The sequence below is a fragment of the Pteropus medius genome, unplaced genomic scaffold (genome assembly GCF_902729225.1).
Source record: "Pteropus medius unplaced genomic scaffold, Ma_sr-lr_union100, whole genome shotgun sequence".
NCBI classification, from domain to species: domain Eukaryota; kingdom Metazoa; phylum Chordata; class Mammalia; order Chiroptera; family Pteropodidae; genus Pteropus; species Pteropus medius.
The window spans coordinates 16,002,566-16,026,612 of NW_024349225.1; the positions used below are offsets into that span (position 1 = coordinate 16,002,566).

The 24,047-nt window shown below is 58.1% G+C and overlaps 1 protein-coding gene across 1 annotated transcript in view; it reads right to left on the minus strand.

The window, feature by feature from the left end:
* Nucleotides 1-542: 542 nt before the first annotated feature.
* Nucleotides 543-24,047, minus strand: part of PBX1 (PBX homeobox 1) — a 214,292-nt gene continuing 190,787 nt past the window's right edge. Inside the window, exons 6-8 of the mRNA XM_039881124.1 lie at nt 19,233-19,730; nt 17,895-17,984; nt 543-4,021 (exon numbers count right to left, since the gene is read on the minus strand). Coding sequence (XP_039737058.1) covers nt 3,929-4,021; nt 17,895-17,984; nt 19,233-19,730 — 681 coding nt within the window. The 3' untranslated portion in view covers nt 543-3,928. The remainder of the gene's footprint in view (nt 4,022-17,894; nt 17,985-19,232; nt 19,731-24,047) is intronic.

Here is a 24,047-nt window from a genome sequence, read left to right on the forward strand (position 1 = left end):
CTCGGCAGAACCAACGCCTCCTACGGGGTTCTGAACGCCATGACTAGTCGGGAAGAAAGAAAGGAAAGCATTTCGGGGTGACCTTCAACACCGACAAAAGCAAAAGGCTTTCCCCGCGGCACGCGCGGTCCCCTGCACGACTCCTCGAATTCCTAAAGGGCCGGAAGGAGAAGCCAGGCCCCCGACTTTGCTTTGCTCAGGGACTGGCAAATGTGCCACCTGGATGTGGCTTGACCTCTGTTTTTGAAGTCAGTGGATTCTGACCAAAGCGGAGCACGAGGAAACAGCTCCCGGTTTAATGTCGCCTTTTCACACCACCTTGTCACATAGTTAAGGAACAAAAACAGCAAGATTATAATCCTGACAGTTAAAAAAAGCACCCCCCCATAAACAAACCAAAAATAACACAAAACAAAACATATATATATTTTTTTGTTATATTTTAAAGAGCAGGAATAAAGAAAGGGGTTCACTGCTGGGTCTCAAAGTTAATAAACATAATAACGTGTTAGGTTGTACCTATGATGCTCACTATTCCAACCTTTTTTTTTTAAGTTTACAAAATGAATTACTGTCACTTTTAAACATTATGAAACAGGAAATGGATGCGCACAACTCGACACTTTTCTAGCATTCTTGAACTAATTCACAAATGCAAGAAAATAAAAGAAAAACAGGGAAATGATGAATGCAGGTAGTTCGTGTCGGAATCGAATGCGGGAATGACGCGCACGTCGCAGGAGGAGAGGGGCCGTCCCCGTCCTGCTTTGCGTGCTAGAGGGTCATCTTTAGAATTTTTATTATAAACACTATTAAATTCAGACCGCCTTTTTGGTTTTTTTTTTTCCTTTCTCTGAATATACAAGAACGTTCATGACCAAATGTTCAGCATTAGTACTACAAAGAACGAGACACAGTCGCAAGAAACGATGGAAAATGTTAATAAAGCTGAAAGAATCGTGGAGTATTTTTTTTTTTGTTTTTTTCCTAAGTTTTTTTTAAATTTGAGTTTCTGTAGTTTTATCTTTTTTTGGTATCGAAGTCAGGTTTTTCTGGGCAGAAAAATAAAACTCGGAAGGAACAGAGCCGGGGGGAAAGGTACGTGAGAGAAAAGGCAACCGGCAAATAAAGAGCCATCGCCGCGGCCAGCGACGGCCGCGCCGGGAAGGCGTCCCCTGGCAGGAGCCAGGCGCGGGCGTCAGGTCCAGGCGGGAGGAGTCAGTGGGAGGGAGGGCACGATGAAGTGCGACGGGGTGGGCGAACCCCGGGGCTGCTGCCGGGGAAGAGGGGGTTTTCCCGCCCCATTGGGAGGCGGAGTCAGGGACGCACCTGGCGTCTGTGGGAGGGGCTGGCCGGAATTGCGGGTGCTGCGCCCCCACCTCCAGCCCCCTGCGGCCAGTGCTCCGGTGCGCGTTCGGCTCGGGAGACCTGGGGGCCGCCACATGGGGCGTGATCGTGGCCACAGAGGGGAGTGTGGGGACACTATGGGGGGCTGCGTGACGTGCTGCTGGGGACAGTGCCGTGAGGGTGACGATCAGTGCAAGCGGCTGCGGGGAGGGAGGCTGACCTTCCACGCACCGAAACCCGATCACGCGCCCGACCTTGCCTCCAGGAGAGCCCTCTGCGTGCCCTTTGTACTTTGCCCCCAGGTAGGAGGATGGGACCCAACCTGGCCCTGAGTGGTGCTCCCGCCCGTCCCTGTCACCGACACGTTCTCCACACACAGCTGTCACACGATGGCGCCTCTGGGACCCCTGCCGGAGCCCTGCTCTGATCACGGCGCAGGTGGCCTTTCCAGGGCCTCGTCACCAAGGCGTAATCTCACCTTGCCAGATAGTCACCTTCTGTATTTCCTTCCAACACACGCGCCCTCCAGTTTCTCGGGGGACTGGCCCCAGCACATGCGCAGGGCGCCGTCTGTCACTCCTGCGGGCCACGCAGAATTCCCATGACCTTGGGAGCTGGCCGTCCTCACGCCTCAGGGTCTTGCACCTTCCCACAAGCCCCCCACGCAGAGTCTATGTGACGGGGACTAAGCACTTACAAAGCCGCGTACGGGATCCAAGCTCACGCCCAGAGAACTGGCCCGGCTGACTACCTGGGAGCTCATCTCTAACCTAGGAAACCGAACGGACCACAACAAAGATGAAAAGCGGCAACAACAACCCCTCTGTGTCATCGTGGGGATGACATCAGGGCCCTGAAGTTAACCGGAAGTTAGAACGGGAACCTGTTTCTTGTCCCACGTGGCAGGAACCAGCTCATCTCCGACGCACCTCCCGACCCGCGCTCACAGATGGGACACGGTGAAGTCGGCGCCCGACGTGCCTCACGGGCCCCTGGCGAGCCGGGCGTGGCAACCACCGCCCTTCACGGAGCAGGAAAGCGAGGCCACCGAGACCCGACCACCTGCCCCTCAGCGAGGGACAGAGCCGCCACCTCCGCGAGGGACAGAGCCGCCACCTCCGCGAGGGACAGAGCCGCCACCTCCGCGGCCGGCACAGCTGGCTACGGAGCGCGGGTGACGTCAGAGAACAGCTTTCTAGTCCCTGCTCCTGTCCCTTGGGTGCTCCCGGGGAATAAACGTCACCGCAACGATGTCACTGACGTCATTCTCCATTCCCTGTCACTCTTGGGTCCTCAAGCCCAGCTGGCACCCGGGCTGCGTGCTCACACGCCTTCCTCCTCCAGACTGAGCAGTGGTACCACGCAGAAAGTTAACGCAATGTCCCTAACGCAAAACCAGAGCGAACGAGCCCGTCGGACGTCGTCAGCACCGTGCGGCTCCCTCCCCGAAGGCCCCGAGGTGCCGGGACCCGGCCCGTCCCGTGGGGGTCGTGCAGGCGTGTGCACGCTGGGCCTGCCCGGCACGGGCTGCTCCTGTGTTGGTGACCTTCACGCGGAGCTGCTGATCCCGCCCGGGGGTTCTCACGATGTGGGCGTCTGGACGTGGCATGTGGCCGGCGCTGGGAAAGCCGATGTGTGAGGCAGTGCATGGCCCACGGGGCGTGTGCATGTGCATGTGCATGTGTGTATGCGTCTGCGTGCGTGTGCGAATGCGTGTGCAGGGACAGGTGGACGGTTTTGGGGAAAGAGCCGCCCCTCCTCCGTCACACATGCGTCACCATGCCTAACTCACACCTGGCTCTGCAGGAGGTCCTGGACGTCACTTCCTACGTGGTGCCTGGTCCCCAGGGACTGCGCCTCTGGAAGCCGGAGCCACCGTCGGGAGCATGGCAGGTCCCTCGGCGGCCGCCCTCCCGCCCGGCCCTCTCCTGTGGTGACTTCCTGCGGGAAGGCGCCCAGGGCGGCGAAGCCAGACGCGGGCGCCCCCAGCTCCGGCGGGGCCCGGCGAACGCGGGGCGGGAGGGGTGAGGGAAGTGTTCTGGGGGGGCTGCCCCGGGAGGGGGGAGCGGGGGGCGGCGGGAGGCCTGGAAGGAGCAGGGCGTGTGGCCAAGTCCTGCAACAGGCAGTGACGGCAGAAGCCGGGACAGGCTGCCTGGTGACCAAGGGGTCCGAGTGAGGTAAACGTGGCTCCCAAACCACCAGCATGAAAACATACAAACGCTTTTATTATTTTCTTTGTTTTCGTTTCCTCTTTAAATCTCTGATTGTTGAAAATATCCTTCGGTGACGTGCGGAGGGCAGGGACCGGGGCGTGAAGGACGGGGCAGCGGGCCAGGGAAGGTGACGGGCACCGGGCTGACGGCCGGAGGCAGGGAGGGCGGCTTCTACCCAGAGAAACGGGAGGACAGTATAAAGAAGAGTCCGGATCGGCGGGAGGCGCATCCCGAGGAGGAGCGGAGGGGGAGGCTCGTCGCGTGCCCACGTGGCTTCGCCCTCCGGTCCGACGGCTTCGGGGGGGACTCGCCCTCCCTCCCGGCCCCCCGGCTGGGCGCAGGGTCGGCGGGAGGCGGCGGCGGGGAGGTCAGTTGGAGGTATCGGAGTGAACACTGCCAGGGCCTTCTGTGGGGGAGGTCACTGAGGAAGGGGTGGTCGCATCCTGCCAACCTCCATTAGCCTGGAAGGGAAAGAGGGAGAGAGGTCAGTCCTGAGACCGGGGCACGATGAGGGGCGGGGAAGGCGCGCGGAACCACCCGGCGCGTAGGGACATAGCTATCCCTCGCGGCCCCGCTGATCCAAATCCTCAGAAGGAACTGGTGGCTTAAAGACCCCTGCTGTCACATGGTGACTGTGTGCGCCCTGGGGAGGGACCCGAGGTCATGCACTCCCAACCCTTTGACCTTGGCTTCTCCTCGAGACAGACCAAAGGTCGCCCGAACGCTTCCTGCCGCCCTGTCCAGCTCTGCCCGTCCCCCGTGTGGGACTCTGACCTGTGCCAGGCTCTACACTACATGCCCCTGGGAGGTGACGACGGCGAACTGTGGGTCACGTCCTCCAGAGGCGCTGAGACGCGGCCCGTCCCCCAGGCAGATCGGGTGGCCGAGCCGGCAGGGGCTTCGCGCACGCAGCTCCCCACCGCCCGGAGGAAGGACAGAGGGTGAGTCGGGACGTGAGACGACCGTGCGGAGACCGCGGGGCTGGCCGCGCGGAGACGCCTCGGCGGGGCTGAGACAGGGAGCTGCGCGCTCGGTCCAGGCCTGAGGCTCTCGATCCAGATGCTTCCAAGCAGTGGAACGTGCCGGGAGGACCCGTTTTAACGACCGGCCCCCCAGAAACGCGCCACCCCAAACACGGGGGGACGGGTCGCCACAGTGCTCCGCCAAGAGGACCGTTTTAACGACCACCCCCCCAGAAACGCCCCGCCCCAAACACGGGGGGACGGGTCGCCACAGTGCTCCGCTGGTGCCACACCCGTGGTCGTCCACGTGTCTGAGGCACTGAGCGCCGGGACACGCGTGGCTTAGGCGCCCCCGGAGGAGTGAACAGGCCTCAGCAGCGCCGGCGAGCCCCCTGGTGTGTACCCCACTCACTTTACTCCCCAGAACAGCTGGGGCCGTGGGGCAGGGCAGGAAATGACGGCCATTTGGGGGGGGGCCTCGGCTTGCACCCCAGCATCACCCACGGCCCCTAGGGTGTCCTTGGCACCTGGCAGGTGCTGCCGGCGTCCGTTTGGAAAGAAGCCAAGGAGCAGGAGAGCGGCCAGAGCAGGACGTGGCTCCTGGCCTCTGACTCCGGCTGCTCGTCCCCCGCCTTCGTCACCCCCCTGCGTCCCTCTGCACCGGCTCACCCAGGCGATGCGCTAGCTTTCCCGAGGGGCCGGGCCTTTACTCCAGAGCAGCTGTCGCCAGTTCCTCCCGCGTGAACAGGCTCCCGTCCACTCCACGAAGAGCAGACCGGACCCCACACTGACTGGACGCTGCGGGTGTGGAGGTCGCCCTCAGGCCCAGTGCCCGTCTCCCCTGGCTGGGGCAGCGGTCGCTCTGGGGGACGGTGGCGGGCAGGTCACGCAACGAGCCCGGGGGACGCCGGCTCCTGTGCCTCGGCTGAGGAAACGGGGCATCGGGAGCGAGGCTCTTCCACACGTCCCCTGCTACGCGACACAGCTACTGGACCTGGCGCTTGTCCAAAGCTGGGCTGGGTGGCTGTGTGTGGGCACTGCAGGCAGGGCACGGCTGCCTCGACGCCCAGGGCAGAGGGCAGAGGGCAGAGGCTCCCGCTCCGGCCTCGGAAAGGCCTCTCGGGCCTCCTAGCGCCTTCCGGGCCGCCGTGCGCCTCGCCCGTGTGGGTTGGGACAGGACTGTCCCCGCTCCTCATGGTCCTCTCTTACACGCGAGTGGAGTCCGGGCCTGAGGGCTGTGTGGCACCATGGCACCCGGCCTGTGTCCCCTGCCGAGGGCACGGACGCCCTGTCACAAGCCGACCCCTCGGCCTTCTCTACCACGCACGCTACCTGGCGCCTGAGGGGCATCCGGTCGTGGCCCTCCACGTGACTGCCACGGCCGGGCCGCGTAACTGATGCGCACATGTGGGTCAGCTCTGGACCGAGATCCTTCTTGGCGCCTGCCCAGCATCGCCCTTTCCCGTTCGTCTGCTGCGAAGGCCCAGCACCAACCCCGCCACGCGGGGCACTTGAGACACAGGACAGCCGGGCCGAGCCAAGCCCAGTTGCCACGGGAGACACGGTGTGCATGCTTCCACATCAGGGCTGGCTTTCTGATTTCTGTTAAAAGTGCAAATAGGGCCGTTACGCATGCGTGTCCACGTCCCGCCGTCGTGGGCTCTGTGCGTCCTGTGTCCACGCAGAAAGTTAACACTGAGGCGAAGAAAGGTCAGCTCAGCTTGCTTAGTGCTGGGAACTATTTATATCTGCAAAACCCCAAACACATCCACACTTCTACCCACTCGCACACAGCGTGCAAACACACAGAGTCCCACTCACTCGATCGTATTGTCATAGCGCTGACACACGGTCAGAAACTACAGCAGCTAAGGAAGGGGCGTGCGTGTGCACACACACGCGCGCTGCGGGAAGTCGCTGTGCGAGCCGACTGCGGCCGCATGTAGCCAGATCTGATGATTCGAGCAGAGCACAGTATCTTTCACTCGCCACAGAGATGAGCTGATTGGCCGATTCCACGCAGCCCCAAGTTCCTCATGTTATTTTTAGAGCCTTAGACTCCGCTTCGTTTGGCTGAAAGTCGGCCGTCGAGATCACAGATACACCTCCACGGGGCCGGCACCCAAAGGAACACGAGCGTGACCCTCGGTGGACACCTCAGAGCCAGCTACCGTCACACACGAAGCTGCAGCCCCCACGCTTGTCTGAGCGGCCGAGAGACAGCAATTACCCCAGATCATCACACCCACAGTGACATGTCGCATAGGGAGCGACACGGAGCCAACTCCACATCCCAGAGACTGGCATATTCAAGTACACGGAGGACACTAATAGCAATTTACGTGCCATCACTGAGACAAAGCCACAAAGGCTCCGCTGGCAGCCTCTTATTTTGAAGCCTATTATTTGTGGGAGGTACAGGCTGTAATCACAACAGAAACTTTCAAAACCCTTATCTTCCGTGACGCACCGAATCTATTTCAGAGCTGTAATTGCTATGTCACCAGAGAGTTTGCTGCTTAATGCACTCAAATGCCACTTAGTGTTTGCAGGGTCGTTACCGCCAACGGCGCGCGTATGGGGGGGTCCGGTGGGGACGCGCAGACAGAGCGCGCGGAAGGCCACGCAGACTGGGGGGGGCATGGCCTCCGCTGTGCCTGATTGATTTAGGGGAGGAGATTTTTGTTTTGAGAATCCCGTTTACTGAGAAAATAAGAGGAAGGGCTTGAAGACCATGGCCGCGCCCAGGAATTCCGAGGACGTCGGTGGACGCGGCCGGCGACACCCTCCGTCATTCTGGGGCTCGCCTCCCAGTGCGACAGCGGGCTGACTTTTTAAATTTTAATTTTCTTTCTCCTTTTAGATTGTCACAGAAATCTGTGCGGTGGACATTTTCCAGCTGTGCTGTGGCTCGGGCACTGGGGGGAGTAGGGCCGGGGGAGCGATGGGGACTCGCGACAGTTCAGCCACCTAGAGGAACGTGGACCTTGCTGGTGGTAAAGGAGATACAAGGGGATGGATGTGGCATCCAAACCGGAGAAAACGTCTCGTCGCTCAGAGACCATTTTCTAGATCTACGTCCAGCTAAGGTCCTAGAAGGCTTTAAAAACGTGTGTGGTTGTATTTTTCAACCTGGCTATAGCCTAGCCATGCCCTTGATGGCAACCCCTGATACTCGGGGCAATGCTAGGCATATGGGAAATCTTCAAGAACATATTTGACTCATTCGTCTCTAGATTCTTCTAGAAAACGCTTGGGTTCTATGTTATAGCCCTGAGTGTTTCATAGACTAGAAGCACAGAAAATGTTGTGCTAATTCAGATTGCAGGCTGATCTGTTTTTAAAAGACCAACACTAGAATCACCTATAGATCTGCATTTAGTTTTCCTGGGGTACCGAACCAGCTTCCACGCTGAAGGCCTCCCCACGGGAATGTAATGAGGCTGGAGGGGCCTTATGCCACGGGGCTCCCCTCCATTTAGAAATAGAGTTTTCTCTATTTTCTAAACGTTTCTAAGTGCGGAATGGGACAATGTCCATATTACGTAAAAGTTCTTCAAAATCAATAAGAAAAAGATGAACATTTCAAGAATATACATATAAGGCTAATAGACATGAAAAATGTTCAATCCCACTAGTGAACAAAGAAATGCAAATTAAAATTAAGTAAAATGAGACGCCGTTTTATGACTTAATAGTGGACAAAGATGCTAAGACATTGTCATCGAGCGTGTGAAGAAATGGGGACGAGCATAAACTCAGGGTGGGAATGACAAATTAATAGACGCCTCCAGAAGAGTCCGCAGTTAATCACAAAGGCGTCAGACACGTTCATATTCTTTGATCCAGCAACTCCATTTCTAGGAATGTATTCAAGGAAATAATAGAAAATATGCACTTGATTTTCTGTACTGTGATGTTTACCACAGTATTATTAATAACAGTAAAAAAACCAGAAAACAGTTTAAATGTTCCATAGTAGAGATTGATTAAATAAATTACAGACTTTCCCTGTAACAGGCTCCTTACGCAGTTACGAAAGCAACGTTTGGGAAGAATGTTTAATGACATGGAAAATATTCTTAATGGATTTTTAGTAAAATAAGTAGGTTACAAAATATCTTCAACACGATCATAACTTTTCCACACCCACAGAACACGCATTCTCACACGCGAAATGCTCGAAGGCGGCAGCCATTCCTCCTGTGCGTTTTCCTGCGTTTCCCAAACGTTCCGCGTGAAACGTTCTGCGTAGCATGAGAACGAGGTGCGCCCAGCACAGTCCGCGTCTACTTCCGGTCTCTGGCCGCCGCTGTGAAAGAGGCCGGCACGACCAACCCTGCGGTCAGGTCCGGGGAGACAGAGGGGCAGCTGCGACCCGCCCAGGGAAGACAAAGGGAGCGCAGGCTTCTGTAACTCGTGGGACACGGGGACCCGTGACGGTCGTTCGTCAGCTGTGCCCCTTTGTGGGGTCTAAAGACGCAGGCTGGACGCGGCCATCAGCGGAGACGAGATGGCCAGTGCTTGAGAACAGGCACAGGATGTCGTGCTTATTTCCCCTGCCCTGATGCCCAACAGGTTGATGAAACCTTCGAGAAAACACCCGCTGAGCGAATGAGCGAATGAGCGGAGAGATGGATGACCTGGGATCAAGCCCAAGGCCAAAACTTGCCCCCGAGAAAGTGTGGGGCAGAGAAGAAGGAGGAAACAGGGCGTATGCCATAAACGACGTCTGGCGTGGCGGGGGAGGGGATAGGGCACAAGGGGTGGAGAAGCTGGAGGTCGAGGGTTTCCGCTATGACGGATGGACGGAAGGAAAAACATCCATTCCTTTGTGGGAGGGACTCTGAACAGAACACGAACGTGCACCTGTCGTGGGATTCTGGGAAGGCAGACGAGCCGGCCGCAAGTCTGCCTGCCGGGGAGGAAGGGAAGGAAAGGAGGGAAAGGAACGGGTAAGGAAAAGATGAGGCAGCAAAGGCCTCTTGACAACAGGTTCAAGCTGGCTCACTTAAACAAGCACGCGTTAAGCACCGACTGTGCACCAGGCCTGCACCGAAGGCTGGATGCAAGACGAGGATGCTTCTCCTCAGAAACCTGGGGCCCAGAGAGGCAGTAAGGCAAGAATCAGAAGGACCACGTGCCATCCCAGCCCACCAAGCCCGGTGCGGGCACGGGCTGGGGCCATGACGCCCCGAGCTCAGCCCTGGAAGCCGAGGAGGACGACGAGACCTTTGCCCACCGCCATAGGCTCCGGGCTACGGACTCTGTTGCTTCCGAATTTCAACCATTCGGATGGTTAAAAACCTAATGGGAAGGCCAAGCTCACGAGGACGAGCCAGGGAGAGAGCCGCGTTCTCAGCGCCAGGCTGTTCCGGAGCCTGCGGGCCAGACGGGAAGTCCCGGGCCAGGCCCCCGGCGACTTTCCACAGCAGAAAGAATCACACTAGACGAGCATGACGATGGACACCTACAGGCCTATCTTACTTCCCTTAAATTTTTTCGGTCATTTTCTGACGTCTCAACTTTTTTGTTTGCGTTTCTAAAAACGTCCTAATTGTTTGAATAAACTCGAATTATATAAGTTAATACATATAAAGTGCCTAGCACAGAGGAAGAAGTCGATAAGTGTTAGTTATTATTACAATTATTAAATGTCGTTTTGGCCTGTTCATGTTCTATTCTTATTGTTTTTTAATTGTTCTTAAATTTACTGCTTTGCAGCACTTTACCACTGCTTGATCGGTTTCACAATCTTTGCAAGTACGTTCTCAGCTGACGTTCTTTATTTTAACCGCTCGTCCCAGCTTATTTCACGTTTATCGTTCCCCTCAGTACTCGAGCGTCTCGACTGCTGTCAGCCTTCACCTTGCCGTTTCCCGTGCACTCGGATGATTCTCTTGCCATTCCCGTCCTCCCACCGGCTTGTGTTGGCGGCGTAGTTGTCCTTCTTATTTCTGTCTTATTTCCCAGCTCTTTTTCAGTTTAAATGTCGGCGCTATGTTTTCAGTTAATTTTCCTAATTTTATTCGTATTGTACCATCCTTGTCCTTTGTTGCGTTCACTCTTCCGACTTACTAAAGACGCCGCGTGTTCACTGTCGACAAAGAGGAGGGGCCGTCTTGAAAGAGCCCCGGCCCCAGGGAGGCGGGGGTGACCCCTCCTCACCCGCTTTGTGTTGGCCCGGGGCCGACTGCTAATTCCACAGCTGACGCCCCGAGTTCCTTCGGGACGACCTTCCACCCCCGACATCATTATCTGGCACGTGCGATCTATTACAGTCCTGGGAAATATTTTCCTCTTCTTCCATTTTACTGTCCCCGGATTAAAAAAAAAAAGTTAACCTCTACTGATATTCCGCATGGGACTCCTGGGACAGTCTTGTCGGACACTTTACTGGACCCCGCCCAGTAAAACGGACTTTTTAGCATAGTTTGGGGTAAGTTAGAGTGAGGGGTGCAGCTCCCGGGTGTGAAAAATGATGAGGTTCGATGACTCGGTGGCTGACACGGCTGGACCGCACCGTGACAGGTATTCACACTCTAAATCTTCCCTCCCTATCGTTCCGTTGTTGAAAGCACTTTATTACGCTAATCTGAGTTAACTTCTTGGGCACGGTTACGTTTTTAATAAAAAGTTCTGTTTGGACTAGGCAGGCTGACTGAAGTGGAAAGCACTTCTGGTTAGTTGTTCTAGGTTTGAGAAGGTCCTGCTTTCTGCCTTCTATCTCCGATTGCGGAGTATTTAGAGATCTAAACATTAATATTTAGAGATGTGGAAAAGAATTTCCCTAAACTCAAAGCCAGAGATAAGTAGGGATTTTAAAAATATACCAAATTTTAAAACAGCGACTGGATTTTTCTAAGAGGTCGATTATTTTATCTGAAAACAGTCAAAGAACAGGGAATTCCTCCTGAGAGGCCCGCAGAGGGCCGACCCCGAAACCGATGTGAACGCCTCCCACGTCAAATCCGGCCGCTTAATTCCTACTGTTTCCTATTTACTTACTATTTACTGTTTGCTTACTATTTACTGCAGACCGAGGGCCGTGGGCCTTTTGGGGCACCCACAAAAACGAGCTGCCCCTCGGAGGCTGCGGTGGTTTCTTCATAGGGCGGAGGGCAGGACCGACTCGAGCCTGGGACTAACGCGACCCCGCCCAAGGAGGCTGGCCACAGGGGCAGCTGTGGCCCGGCCAGGCGGACGCTACAAGACACAGATTCCAATGAAAGCAGCATGGCGGACAATGTCACCTCGCAGACGGGACTCTTCCCCAAACCACCGATGTCTTTTTTATTTATAGCTTTGAAGTATTTTCTCTCCTCTTGTATTTTCTTGGGAATGGAAAACATAAGCAGACAGGATACGGGAAGAAAGCTCAGACACCCTCTTGCTCAACTGTCCTTTTTAGAGCTCTCTGGGAAAGTGGCTTAACCACAGGCAGAAGGTGGCAGCGGTGGAAAACATACTCACACCCCCCATGAATGTGACAGTGCCGGGGCTGACGGCATCACTAGGTTTGAGCCTAATAACACTCTTTGTGACTTTTCTCCGAAGAGTCTCTACCGGAGGATGCTCGTTGTTACACTCAGACCCCAGTGTGGCTGTTTGGCGGGGGAGGGGCGGGGCGAGGTAGGGCTCTCAGACGAGTGCTGGCCGGTCTTGAATCCCTCTCCTCTGTGACGTAACTCGATTTCAAACGTCCTCCTCCACCACAGAGGTGGCTGGCTCCCCGGTGCCAGTATTCCAAGGATGGGACAAAGTACTGAAGGAAAGTTAAAATACATCCTTATGGCACTACACCACCTCAGGGGCACGGTGTCTCCACCTTGGCCGGGATACGATATGACGTAGCCTCATCCCCCAAAGTCGAAAATGCTGCCGATGACAGTTACTGAGTGAATGAACGAAGGAGTGAATAGGGGAATGCGTGACGCATGGCCAAGCTCTTATCGATTTGTCCTCCTTCGTTCCCTGCACTTTTATGGCCTGTCATCTGGGAAAAACGATGGACTGCAGATGAAAATGCACCATTGGGAGGTCGTTGCTCCTCTGACGACTGTGGGCTCAAATCAATCGCTTTTTGTCTCCAACGCTCAGCTGCTGCCTCGTGAAGGTTTAAGGTCCTGATCAGGTGCCGTGCTAAAGGGGCCGGCTCCGTCCTGCTAGCTCCGCCTCCCTGTTGGCTCCACCCACTGGCCCCACCCCACGGGCTCCACCCCCATTGGCTTCTCCACTGCCTGGCTCCACCCTGTTGGCTCCACTCCCCCATTGACTCCACTCCCCCATTGGCACCTCGTTGGCTCTGCCGTAAAGGAAAGCCAGACCTCAGGCTTCCTGGAGGCAGGGGTCCATCTGCCCTCTCCCGCTGCCTTCATCCCTTCTGAGATTGGTTCGCCGGGTCCAGCCCTACAGCTCCTCTCACCCCCTTCGCCCCTCTAGCCGGGCTGTCCGGTGGTCCCTGACTGCAGCACCAGAAGGCACCCAGAGGCTCTGTTCCAACACCTTCAAAGTTTGGTAAAAGAGAAGAATTAAAACCGTATAATTAAAGCGAGTTTTTAAAGATTTGCATGTGAATTTTAACGATCACCCTCACTTCCCGGTCCTATAATTCCACGTGGCAGCATCTTATTAAAATATACTGTAAGTGGAAGGAGGTTCTTCGTAGCAGTTGTGACAATTAGAGCGATGGCACGTGCCCGCGTATTACCGTGACCCCGTGATGCCCCAATGCCTGGAATGTGTCCACTTGAACGGCGTGCTATTTTTGTCCCAATGATTTCGATTTTATTCGTTTTCTTAGTAAATGTCCTTTTTTTCCTTTGCCTAACGTGGGAAAAAACGAAATCGGAAACACCTATGTTACGTTTACGCGGATAAAGCTTCACCTGTTTTTCCACTGCTGTAATTATCTCAGAGCAAAACGAACGAGATCTTTCTGTCATGAACTGACATCGATGACTTCGCTTTCACAGAGAGAATGCTAACCCTTAGTTTCCATTTTCACTCAAACGACTGGATGAGAAAACTCTTACAGGGCGTCTACTGACACCTAAGATGGGCTGTAGCGAACTCAGTCCCTTAACGCACACCGTAAACAAAGAACAAGCTGTTTCGTCACCGGAGAATGACGCCTGCTGCTACCACGAGCCTCTGAGGACGCAGAGGGAGAAGCTCGTGGGACGCAAGCTCTTCCTCCCTCGCTGGAAGCCCCGGGGGAGGGCGAAGCAGCAGTCTTGGAAAGCACGGCAGAGACGGGCTCTGATGGCAGAGTTTCTGGGGACAGGAGGCTGTGGCTGAGCCTGGTGGAGGGCTCCAGATCTACTGAGTCGAAAGGGACCTTCGAGCTTGCTCATCCGGTCACTTTTACAGATGGAGCGACAATACGGGGCGAGTGACTCGTTAGGTGACAAGCCACAGGAAGGACCCCAGACTGTAGGTTGTCCCCCCACCCCCCGCCAGTCTGCCTGCGGAGGTTCTGGTCCCACGTGGATAGCAATGGCAGCGAGGACCCCATCGGTCACCGTGCGGTGTGGCTATGCGAGTTGGCATCCCACAGTCAGGTTTAGACAGGGGTCTTTTTAGGGTAGGAAGAGCAGAAGGACTCAGGAGATAATTCTCTCGGCAATGCCACTGCTACAGAACGTCATATATTTAATGCTGATTTGACTCTGACCCTCAGGGAATCTGCACTGGCCAAAAAGTTTAGAAAAGGACTTAAGAATGTTTTGAACTAAAAAAAACAAGCAGCGTATTTGTGGATTAGTAAGCATTTTAAAAAGACCATGACTAGACACTTTGCAGCTGACTAGAAGAGGTGGCCATTGGTCACTACGTGGCACCGCGTCTTCTCCAGCCTGATTCACTCATTCGAAAAACATGTTCTGAGCAACTAACAGATGCCTCTGCCACCGAACAGGTGTCCGGGCGAAGGCTGAGACCGGTGAAGCACGGCTGTGCACATCTCTGCAACGCAAGCGGAGGGCCGAGGACGGCAGGGGGACTGAGGAGGGGAGGAGCGGACGCTGGCGGGGGAGGGCGGCAGGACGGGCGATAGGAGCCAATGGGGTGCGCGTGTCCGGAGACGGTGACCGGATGGCGCTGACTGGCGTCCCAGCACCTGGGCGGCAGGGAGAGGTGGAAGGATGGGGGTGGGGGCCAGGGCGCGGAGGACTGTAGGTCCACCTCAGGGACAGAACCTGCTTGGGTGGGTGACAGAGAGGCACCGATGACCGCCGAGCAAGGACGGACGAAATTCAGGGGTGTGCACGGGACCGAGGAGAAGCTGAAGGCAGGGGCGGTGATTAGGGAATCGTCTCGACAGCCTCGCCGAGGCCCCGCACCCCGGGGTGGATGTGCCGCTGAGTGACGGTTAAGGGTGTCTGTCCAGTTGACAGACGGATGGAACCCTCTCCTTCCATGACGTGATCCAAGCGCGGTGACCCTGCTGTCATCTGAGAACACTGAGTCCTGAAGGAGGGATGATTTAACGCTCATTGTGGGTAAGGAAGGGGTCCTCAGCCCTTGCCTAACTCCACAGCCTTCTCGTCAGCAGAGAGGAAAAGTGACAACTGTGTCCTAAGCCCTCCTCGCCAGAAACCGGCCACCGGGAAAAGCCTCACGCACGGAGCAAAGGCCGACCCGCGAGTCACCGCCGACGGGCTCTCGCACGGCGTCCGGGCGGACGGCGTGCGTGTGGCCGAGGCCCTTCCCACTCCTCATCCCGTCTTCCCCAAAGTGGCCCCAGGACCGAGGGTGGGAACTGCTGACCCCAGTGCAGGACCGAGGATGGGGACCGCGGGCCCGGCGCCCGGACCGGGGCTGACGCCCACCCCGGACGCATGCGGGGCCAGCGTCCTGCCCCGTCGGCGCCCCCGCCCTGCAGCCCTGCGCGGCGTGGTCTTGGTTAGAGGCAAGGGGTCTGAACGCCACAGGGTTTAAAATAGATCCTGGCTGGAAGGCAGACGGGCGCGGTGCGAACCCAGCCGGAGGGGCAGACGGCGGCTGCCCAGAAAACGTCCTCCGCGGACAGACGCAACCCAGAGCCCAGCCGGGTCTCCCACGGCCGCCTCGCGCTGGGGAGATGTTTATTTTTATTTCTTGGCTCGAAACTTTCATTCCTGTCCTAGACTCTTCTGGTCCCTTTCCCTTCTCCTGGCAGCCACGGCCCCGCTCTGCACACACACGTCTCGGCGTCTCCTACCGCTGTCTAAAAATACATCCTGCCCCGACAAGCTACGTCTCTGGCAGGTGGCACAATCTAAAACTGACGCCGAAGGGACCTATCGCCTCATGGTGAGCCTCTGAGTCACTGTCCCTGCATGTTGAAGACCGAGAAATGAAGCACACATAGTGCACGGGGGAAGATCAGTGCACAGCGAGAGGCTCTTCCAAGTGGCACTCTCGAGCGCGGTGTCTGCGGTGGGCTTATGCAATCAGACGTAATCGTCTGCACATGTTTGTCACCCTGTTTCAGAATGATTCCCAGCCCGCGGATGACGTCAGAGGGCCCGCGCTGCCCGCTCCCACCCAGAGCCCGAGGTCCGTGCTAGCGATCAGGAAGGAAAGATGCCAAGGAGCAGACTGGCCGGCCCCATGTCCCGCCCGTCACGCCGACCTTCCTCAGTTCTCCGGGATTGGGCCCGTATGCTCATCCCCACTCACGCCCAGACCAAAGCTCTTTCTGGAAAATTCTACCTGACATTTGAAAAAGACTCAGGAAATGCGCAAATGCACATATGCTTGAACTACCCCCGTACACGCGGAGCCACAGAATCCATCTGGAACCCGTTTCCGAGCACGGGCTTCTCCACCACGGTATGTCGTGTGTCTCTAGGCCGGCTTCCGGGAAGTCAGCCGTCGACACGGGAATCACGGCTCGTGGAAGCAGAGGACGGCAAGGCTCCCCGTGCTCCGGGAACCCCTCCCGGGGAGGCTCACACGGCCCAGGGTACACGGGTCACGTCGGCCTCTGCTCCCCTCCGGAGAGGGACTCGTTAAATACTGCGCAGACTCGGACGCGAGTCTGCCTCGGGACAGTGGGAAATAAAGAATTCCTAGGTGGAAGGGGCCCTAACAGTCACCGAGACACTCAGGGGCTGGGGCTGGCCGCCCACCACGCCGCCCCCACCGAGTAGCCAGCCGGACAGACCGTGTCCGAACGCTCCCGTGGCGGGGAGTGCTTGGCTCCAGGTGGTCGCCCCTTCTACGGACAGGGGTGACTGCGAGGAAGGCCCGTCAGGCACGGGGGTGAAGTGTGGCCCCTGGACCCTCTCCCGCCTGCCTCTCGTCCTCGTTCGTGATGGCTCCGCCTCTGCCGCGGCGACGGCCTGTCAGAACCAGTGCACACCGCCCGCCTCGCCTCTCCTGCAGGCTGAGGATCCTAAGCCTCTCCACGTGCCCCGCCCGTGATGCCGCCGGTGCTCCCCTGGTCCCTTCCGGTCTGGCCGTGGCCTCGTGTGCTGTGACCGACGCAGAGCTGAAGGACTCATTGCCCGGCCTCGGTCCGCACAGACCGGGACGACACGGTGCATCACGCCTCCCCGCCCCCTCCCCCCGCCCACCACTCATTTTCATCATAACGACAGAACAAACCGTAAAGAGTCATCCCCACCCCATCCGCCGACGCTAGTTTTCTTCCATAGTTCTGAGCCAACAGCTCCTGCGGCCGCTGACGCCCAGGAAGCCACCCCGACCTAAAGAACAGCCTCCTCTCCGGGCTGCTCTCTCGTCTTGGCTGGCTGTCACCACTGCTGAGACGGCGGACAATTGATCTGAGAAATCAGGTTGGATTGCTGTCCCAAATCCACACTCGGTTCTCCTCTGTCTGTCTGATCGATTTCGCTCTGTGCGACACAGCTTGTCGCTATGAATTTTCATGCCCGCCAGGAGCCGCCAGCACATCCAGGAACGAGCGGACGGCCCGTAGCCCTGCCCGCCCCTCCGCAGCCCGGCCTCGGCCTTAATGTTTCTCAATCGTCCTCCGGCAGATTTGAGCGAGGTGTTTCTGAGACCACCGACCCGGATGCCGTGGGTCGTGGCCACTGGTTGTCCTCCCTGGGTTCCCAGGCCCAGCTCGTGGCGATGCTTCCTACCACCGCTGTGCTAGGTGCCACCTGTTCGGCAGCTCCTCTCGGCCGGACGCGTGTGGCCGCAGGTGCCATGCGGACACTGATCGCGTCTGACAGCCCGAGACTCCAGCTGCCTGCATGAAGCCACCCAGTCGCCACGTCTTTGAGGGTCGAATCCTGCCGAGGGCGTGACCGGCACGGAAACGAGAACCGAGACGAGTCCTACTAAGCGGCATGCCGAGCCCGGCAGCTCTGACATAATTGGCGGGGACAGAACACAGACAGAGGGGCTGTTGGCTTACGCTGATGCCTTGCGGGCTGTACATCTGACTGGCTGCGAGTCCGTCACTGTATCCTCCTGTCTGGCTGATAACATGGCGAAGAGTATCCACCTAGACAGATGAACAACAACAAAGAGGAAGTTAGTCGGGGCACGCAGGGCAGCGGGCGCGTCACCGTCGCGCGGGCCACGCCAAGGCCAGCACTCCGCAGCCTTTCCCCGCAGCTCCGTGGGGAGGAGGCTCCTCTCTGAGTTCCGCAGGTGGGACAGGGAGGCGGGGACGGAGCTGGGGCGCCCACCGGAAACGATCAACGGTGCTTCGTGGGATGGCGGGGCCTGGCGGGGCTGCGGGGACGGAGGGACAGAGTGCAGCGGACGTCCCTTCCCCTCAGATCAGCCCAGATCACTGCCCACTCGCTGGGTCTGCTGCAAAAGCCACGGTTCTGAGTAGAGGGGACGCGCTCGACCAGCCACCTCGCGGGGACAGCCGTGCGTCTGAGGACCGAGCTGACGGCAGCTGTCTGGTCATTTGACCAAAGTCTGGCCGCGCCTCCTCACACTTGTGTCCGGGCTGTTTCCCGAGTGAGGGGCTGAGCCACGGCCAGCTGGTCTTCTCCAGGCACGTAGCGCTTCGTGTCCCACGTGTGTGGTGGGACATTGGGTCCGCACGGCCTGGAGTCCCCTGGTACTCCTGACCCACAGCCTGCCGCCTTCCCCTGCCGCCAGGGCCCATGCCGGGGCCGGAAGACGGCGTCCTGAGGGGTGGCGAAGGCGAGCTGCTCACGAGGGGCCACCGAGGGGTCATGCCACACGCCTGAGTCACGCCTCCCATCGGGGACAAAGACTCATCACCAGAACTCAAGTCCTCGCACCTTCGGGAAGACTGAGAAGAGGTGCCCGGTCGCCTGGCTGGGTGTTTCTAAAGATGCACGTGGAGACGCGGGCTACTAAGGCATCTGCCGGCTCACTCGGCGCCTCCACACTGGGCAGACGGTGAGCGTCAAAACCCACGACAGCAGGGAGCCGGGGGAGCGGGGCAGGGCCGAGCGCCTCCTCCCTGTCCTTCGGGGAACAGAGAAGACGCGGGTCCCACTGCCTGCTGAGCCCGGTCACCTGGCCCTGGGCTTCCTCTCCTGGCCCCGCCTTCCTGCCGTGACTGACAAGCCAGAGCCAAATGCACTCACAGAATGTGGACGCGGTTCCCGTGACAACGGCTGTCTTTGTTTTGGTTTGGTTTGGTTGTTGGTCAGTTTTTGTCTCTAGTGTCCCTCTCTCTCTGGACAAGGAGCAGAAGCGCCAACAGGACTGAGGCTCTCGGCCGCTGGCGCATTCGCCTGCCGCACATCGGCTGGGTCCCTACCTGTGATTGCACGTTGGCTCCAACCTGGGCCCCTTGGTAAGAGTCCCCATTGAGTGACTGCACGCTCATGAACAGATCTCCAGAGTTTGACATGTTAAAAGAACTGGAAGAACCTGAAAGGAAAGAGCGAGGCACCGGATCACAGAAAGGAAGAGGCCCGACCCCCGCAGCCGACGGCCGAGAGGAAGCGCGCCATGCAGAGCGGCCCCACGGGCAGAGGGTGAGATCGCGACGCCCGGCAGCCGGAAGCAGCGTGGGGAGCAGAGCAAGCGCGGAGGGAGCGTGCGGCCCGCGCCGCCTGGGGCCGTGGGGCGCTCCCTGCAGCGCCCTGGGCTGCGAGGGGACGTTTACTCCTCGCGACTCCCAAGCGGACAGAGCCGCCGGGCCCAGGATCTCCCTCTCGTGCCCCTGAAGTTCTGGGGTCGGCAAGCGGGAGTCTGTGGGCTGGTCAGGGACACGTGTCGCCACCCTGGTGCACAGCACCCGCTCGGCTGGGTTCTAAGCGTGCTAGTGCCAAACCCGCCTGCTGCCCCCTGGGGAGGGGCGTCGCGAAGGCAATGCCCCATGGGGGCTGGCCCTGTGGTACGAGCCCATTGCCATTCCTGATTTCTAGGAAAAAAGGGGCGTTCCTGGCTGGGTGGCAAACAGCCCTAGAAAGCCGCCAGGAGGGCAAGAGCTCGTGTACTGTGCCCCTGTCCCCCGCCTCCTGCCGTCATGGAGGAAGACGAAGCAGAGATGTGCCGGGGACCTTCGAGCACGCACGGAACGTGACACGCGGGCGATGATAATAATAATTAATAAGGAACAGAGGTGGGCCTCGAGCAGAGCGGTAACCCGTCTGCTTTCTGCTCCTGGCGATGGAACCTTCTCCCCAGTACAAGGCTTCAGGTCCATCCTGGCGCCACCTGGGCCCCACGGTGTCACGGGGGGAGACCTAGCCCACCCTGCAGCTCAACACGAGGGTGTGGAGAAGCTTGCTGTTACCCCGAAGCCATCGTGCAGCTCAGCACATTAGGAGAGAAAGCTGGACATGCCGAGTGGGTTAAAATGTGACGTTAGCCAGGAAAAGGGAGGCCCGCGGGGCCCAGGTCGGTTCCGCTCTGCTGTCCTCACCCCTGACTGCTGACTCTGCGCTCCTGCCCTGTGCCCCAGACAGCCCTCGTCCGTGTGGCCTCGCCCGGCAGCGGCTTGGGCCCGGCTCGCCCGGAGGGGGACGCGGGTCGGAGGCTGGACTCCGCCGCAGAGGGCCGGCCAACCCAGCTGCGTCCTAAACTCTGCCTCGCTGCCCCTCACACGTCCCAGGCAAGAGCCATGGAGGGGAAGCGAGGGGCTCGCCCGAGGACCGATCACCTGGGGACAGCCTTGGGGTAAGGAATGGCCCCCGGTCTGTGCTCTGTGGGACGTTTGCCCACAGACAAGGAACCAGCTAACGACTCTGTGACACGTGCTGGCCCCTCTCTTCTTGTGGGAAAAAGGGGACGCGTGCTTTGGGGGTGCACCACCCCGAGAACTGGACCCACCACAGCTCTGCGAACACGCCCCTCGTCCGGGGGAGCCGGGCCTGAGCGGGTGGCTTTGGCCGGGTGCTGCCACATCCCTCCTGCAGCGGGCACAGGTCCGCCTCACGGAGCGGCCGGAGACCCAGGCCTCGGCGCCCAGAAACAACCTGAATGACAGCAGCCGTTTGGTCACGAGCTGCAGCCCACGCTCACATCTCGACGGCCTCAGCGCCCGGACGGTCAGCTCTGAGACGCCAGACGACAGAGGCGCATGCGACGGCAGGTCCGCTTTCCCCGCGGGCCCCGGGGGAAGCCAGGCTCCCTGCTTCTCTGCCGGCCAAACGCACATGCGAGGAGCGTGGCTGACGCCCGCTGGAAGCCAGTCCGTGCCACGGGGGCCTGGAACGTGCCGCCTGCGAGACACACGTGGCCGCCGACTCGGGAGACCGAAGATGTGTGCGCACAGGTGACCGGCGCCCACGTCTGCGGCCCTACGTGCTGGCGAGGACGGCACCGCCGCCCTCCTGTGCCCACGGCGCCCCCAGCACGTAGCGGAGGCAGCCCGGGCTCGCGCCCGCTGCTTCGCGCCTCGGTGTCGCCGACGCCACGTGCCGCTCGACCGGGGCTGCTGACTGGGGGACGGGCCGGAGCCCTGACACCGCGGGCGGCGCGCGGAAGCCCCCGCCGACCCCTCAGTGACCGGGTGCGGGCCTCCTCCACTGGCTCCAGCGCTGGAGAGACCGCGCGGAGCGGGAAGCTGGGCAGGACATGGCTCGCGCGCGGACATTGTCACCAGGCTCCCCGCTGGCGCTCAGGGAACTCCGGCCGGAACCTCGCCTGCGGGAGGCCGTGGGCAGCGACGGCTGGAAGCCGCTTTAAGGCGCTGCCGGCTACAAGTCCTGACTCTGGCTGGGAAAGGGGGGCTCGGGGCTCGGTCGAGCTGCCGTCCAGGCGTCCAGGGCGTGACGGGTCACCTGTGGACGCTGCCGCACTAGCTCAGGCAAACACGGTGATGGGAAGATGCGTTAACATCCATTTTCATAGGACAATTTCCTGCGTTCCCACTCTAAAGAGTCTTCAGGGGACTTAAATTTGTGAGGGGGGGGAAAAGCGATTACCTTCATACGTAATCCAAAATGCTAGCGATGAAATCGTAACCTAGAGCAGGGCTTCTTGACCCCGAGCCCCTGGGATTTGGGGTCAGATAATTAGATCATTCTTGTTGGGGGGCGATATCTTATATCTTACAGGAGGGTCAGCCACGTCCCTGGCCTCTGTCCACCCGATGCCGGTAGCACCCGCTCCCCAAACCGTGACAACCCAGATGTCTGCTGGGGACGCTCTCTCCAGCTGGGCGCCAGAGACCTAGGACGGGATGGACTTACTTTTTCTTTCCGAGGAGCTCACGTGCTTAAAAGCATCCGCTCACTGTTTTTCACAGTGTTTTCATGGAGCGGAGGGGTGAAGTCCTGCCCCGATGCTGGCAGCTTAGAAACAGAAACTCTGGACCGACTCGGGGGCCGTGCTGATCACGGTGGGTCCCACGCCATTTGCAGGGTCAAAGACCGAGCCTCTTGGCTCGATGGAAGCTGACCGCGTCTCATGCTCGCCTCTCTATTTTCCACGGCTCTTCCCCCTCTACATGCAAAGGCACTGTTACTTCGCATGCAGGGCAAAGTGACAAAGGGAAGGGCCGTCTGGCTGGGCGTGAGACCCTCCAGCAGGCAGGCGTGCGGGTGTGCGGGCCAAGGCTCTGGCACCCTATTCTGCTCTGGCATCCTATTCTGGGAGGCCACCCTTTTACTTCCACTTAGACACTAAGGACAGAAACACAGGAAGAGAGAACAGCTCCGGTAGGGTAAGTTCTTCCGCACGAGACTACGGGGGTCCCCGTGGCTCTGCCAGAGTGTCGGCCAGCTCCCCTGGATGTGTGGCCTCCTCTCGAAAGCGTGTCCTACCCACGGCCTTCTCTTAGGAAGCTGGCATCCAGGGTTTTATAGGCCGAGCTTCCACCAACCCAGAAAACACCGCACGTCCTACTGAGGGTGTGACAGGCACGTGCACGAGGGCGTCCCCCTAGGGACCAGTGCTGGAGGGTGGCCGTCCTCGGCCGAGGCTGCTGCTGTCCTTGACACACACCCGCAGCTAAGCAAGAGAGTTCAAGCCTGGGGTGCTGAGCCCCAGCAAGCCTGGGGCTGCTTAGCTGTGCCGATCTTAATAAAGTATTCGTGTGCCGTGGCAAAGCTCTGTAACGCACAAGCCAATTTCTTCCCCGATGTTAAAATATTCTCCAACATTCCCGAGAGATAATCCGACCTTCCTCTGAGGGCCATGTTTTCTGAGATTTAACTCTCGCCTTTGTGACCTCATCACAGATAGGAGATGGAGGGTGTGCCCTTCGAGCACACGCCGGAAGGAGGACAGACCCGGGGTTGTACCATTGCTTTCACTCGTCCCCATGTTCGCTTTCTGTTTTTCAAAATTTAAATTTTCTCGTCTTTCTTCTATTCTCCCTCTTCACTCCAGCTATTTTGCTTAATTCCGTTGGTGCGAAATGTGATGTTGGCCAAGTATTTCTAAATGCTTGCCAGTCCTGCCCAGGTCCTGGTTTTAAGTGAATGTTATAAATCACGCTTAAGGAAATAGGAGACGGGCACACCTGTCCTCAGATAGGGACACTCAGAAGTGGCCTAAATACAGACACTGGGAAACCGCTGTCCACACAGAAGCCTCTGGAGGGCAGAGTGTTTCCCTGCGGTCTCTTCCTTGCAGTGGAAAAGAGTATCTATATTCAGTAAAGCTTCTGGAAAAACACTCCCGCGCCGATACTGAGGATATAAAACATCCTCAGGTTCTAGACTCTAGACTTCAAATTCGGCCAGTAAATATTTTCACATTAACCTTTTCTTTGAAACCTGCTATCTATTTTCACGATCGCATGTCCTTTAGAATTACTTAAGGGCTAACATGTGACCTTAGAAACACCCTACGCGAAAAGTCTGTTTTAAAGTTCTCCCTTTATCTGTGCGATGATGTGCGTTAAGAGCCGCGTATATGTGTATGATAGATATTGCGTATGATGTTATGTTACACATGCGTTACAGAAGAGCCCGTTCGTTTAAAGGTCCAGGCTGCCGCGTGTCCACAGCAGTGTTTTCTCTGGGCTCTAACTTCTGAAAAAGCACCACAGAGGGCTCCTTAGCTCCCCTTTCCCACCCTAATTTACTCTGTGCTCAAAACAGTCACTTGATGTTTAAGCCACCAGAAATTCTCCTTAGAAAACCGTAACTGTTGACTGGCTTGGAGGGAGCCAGGA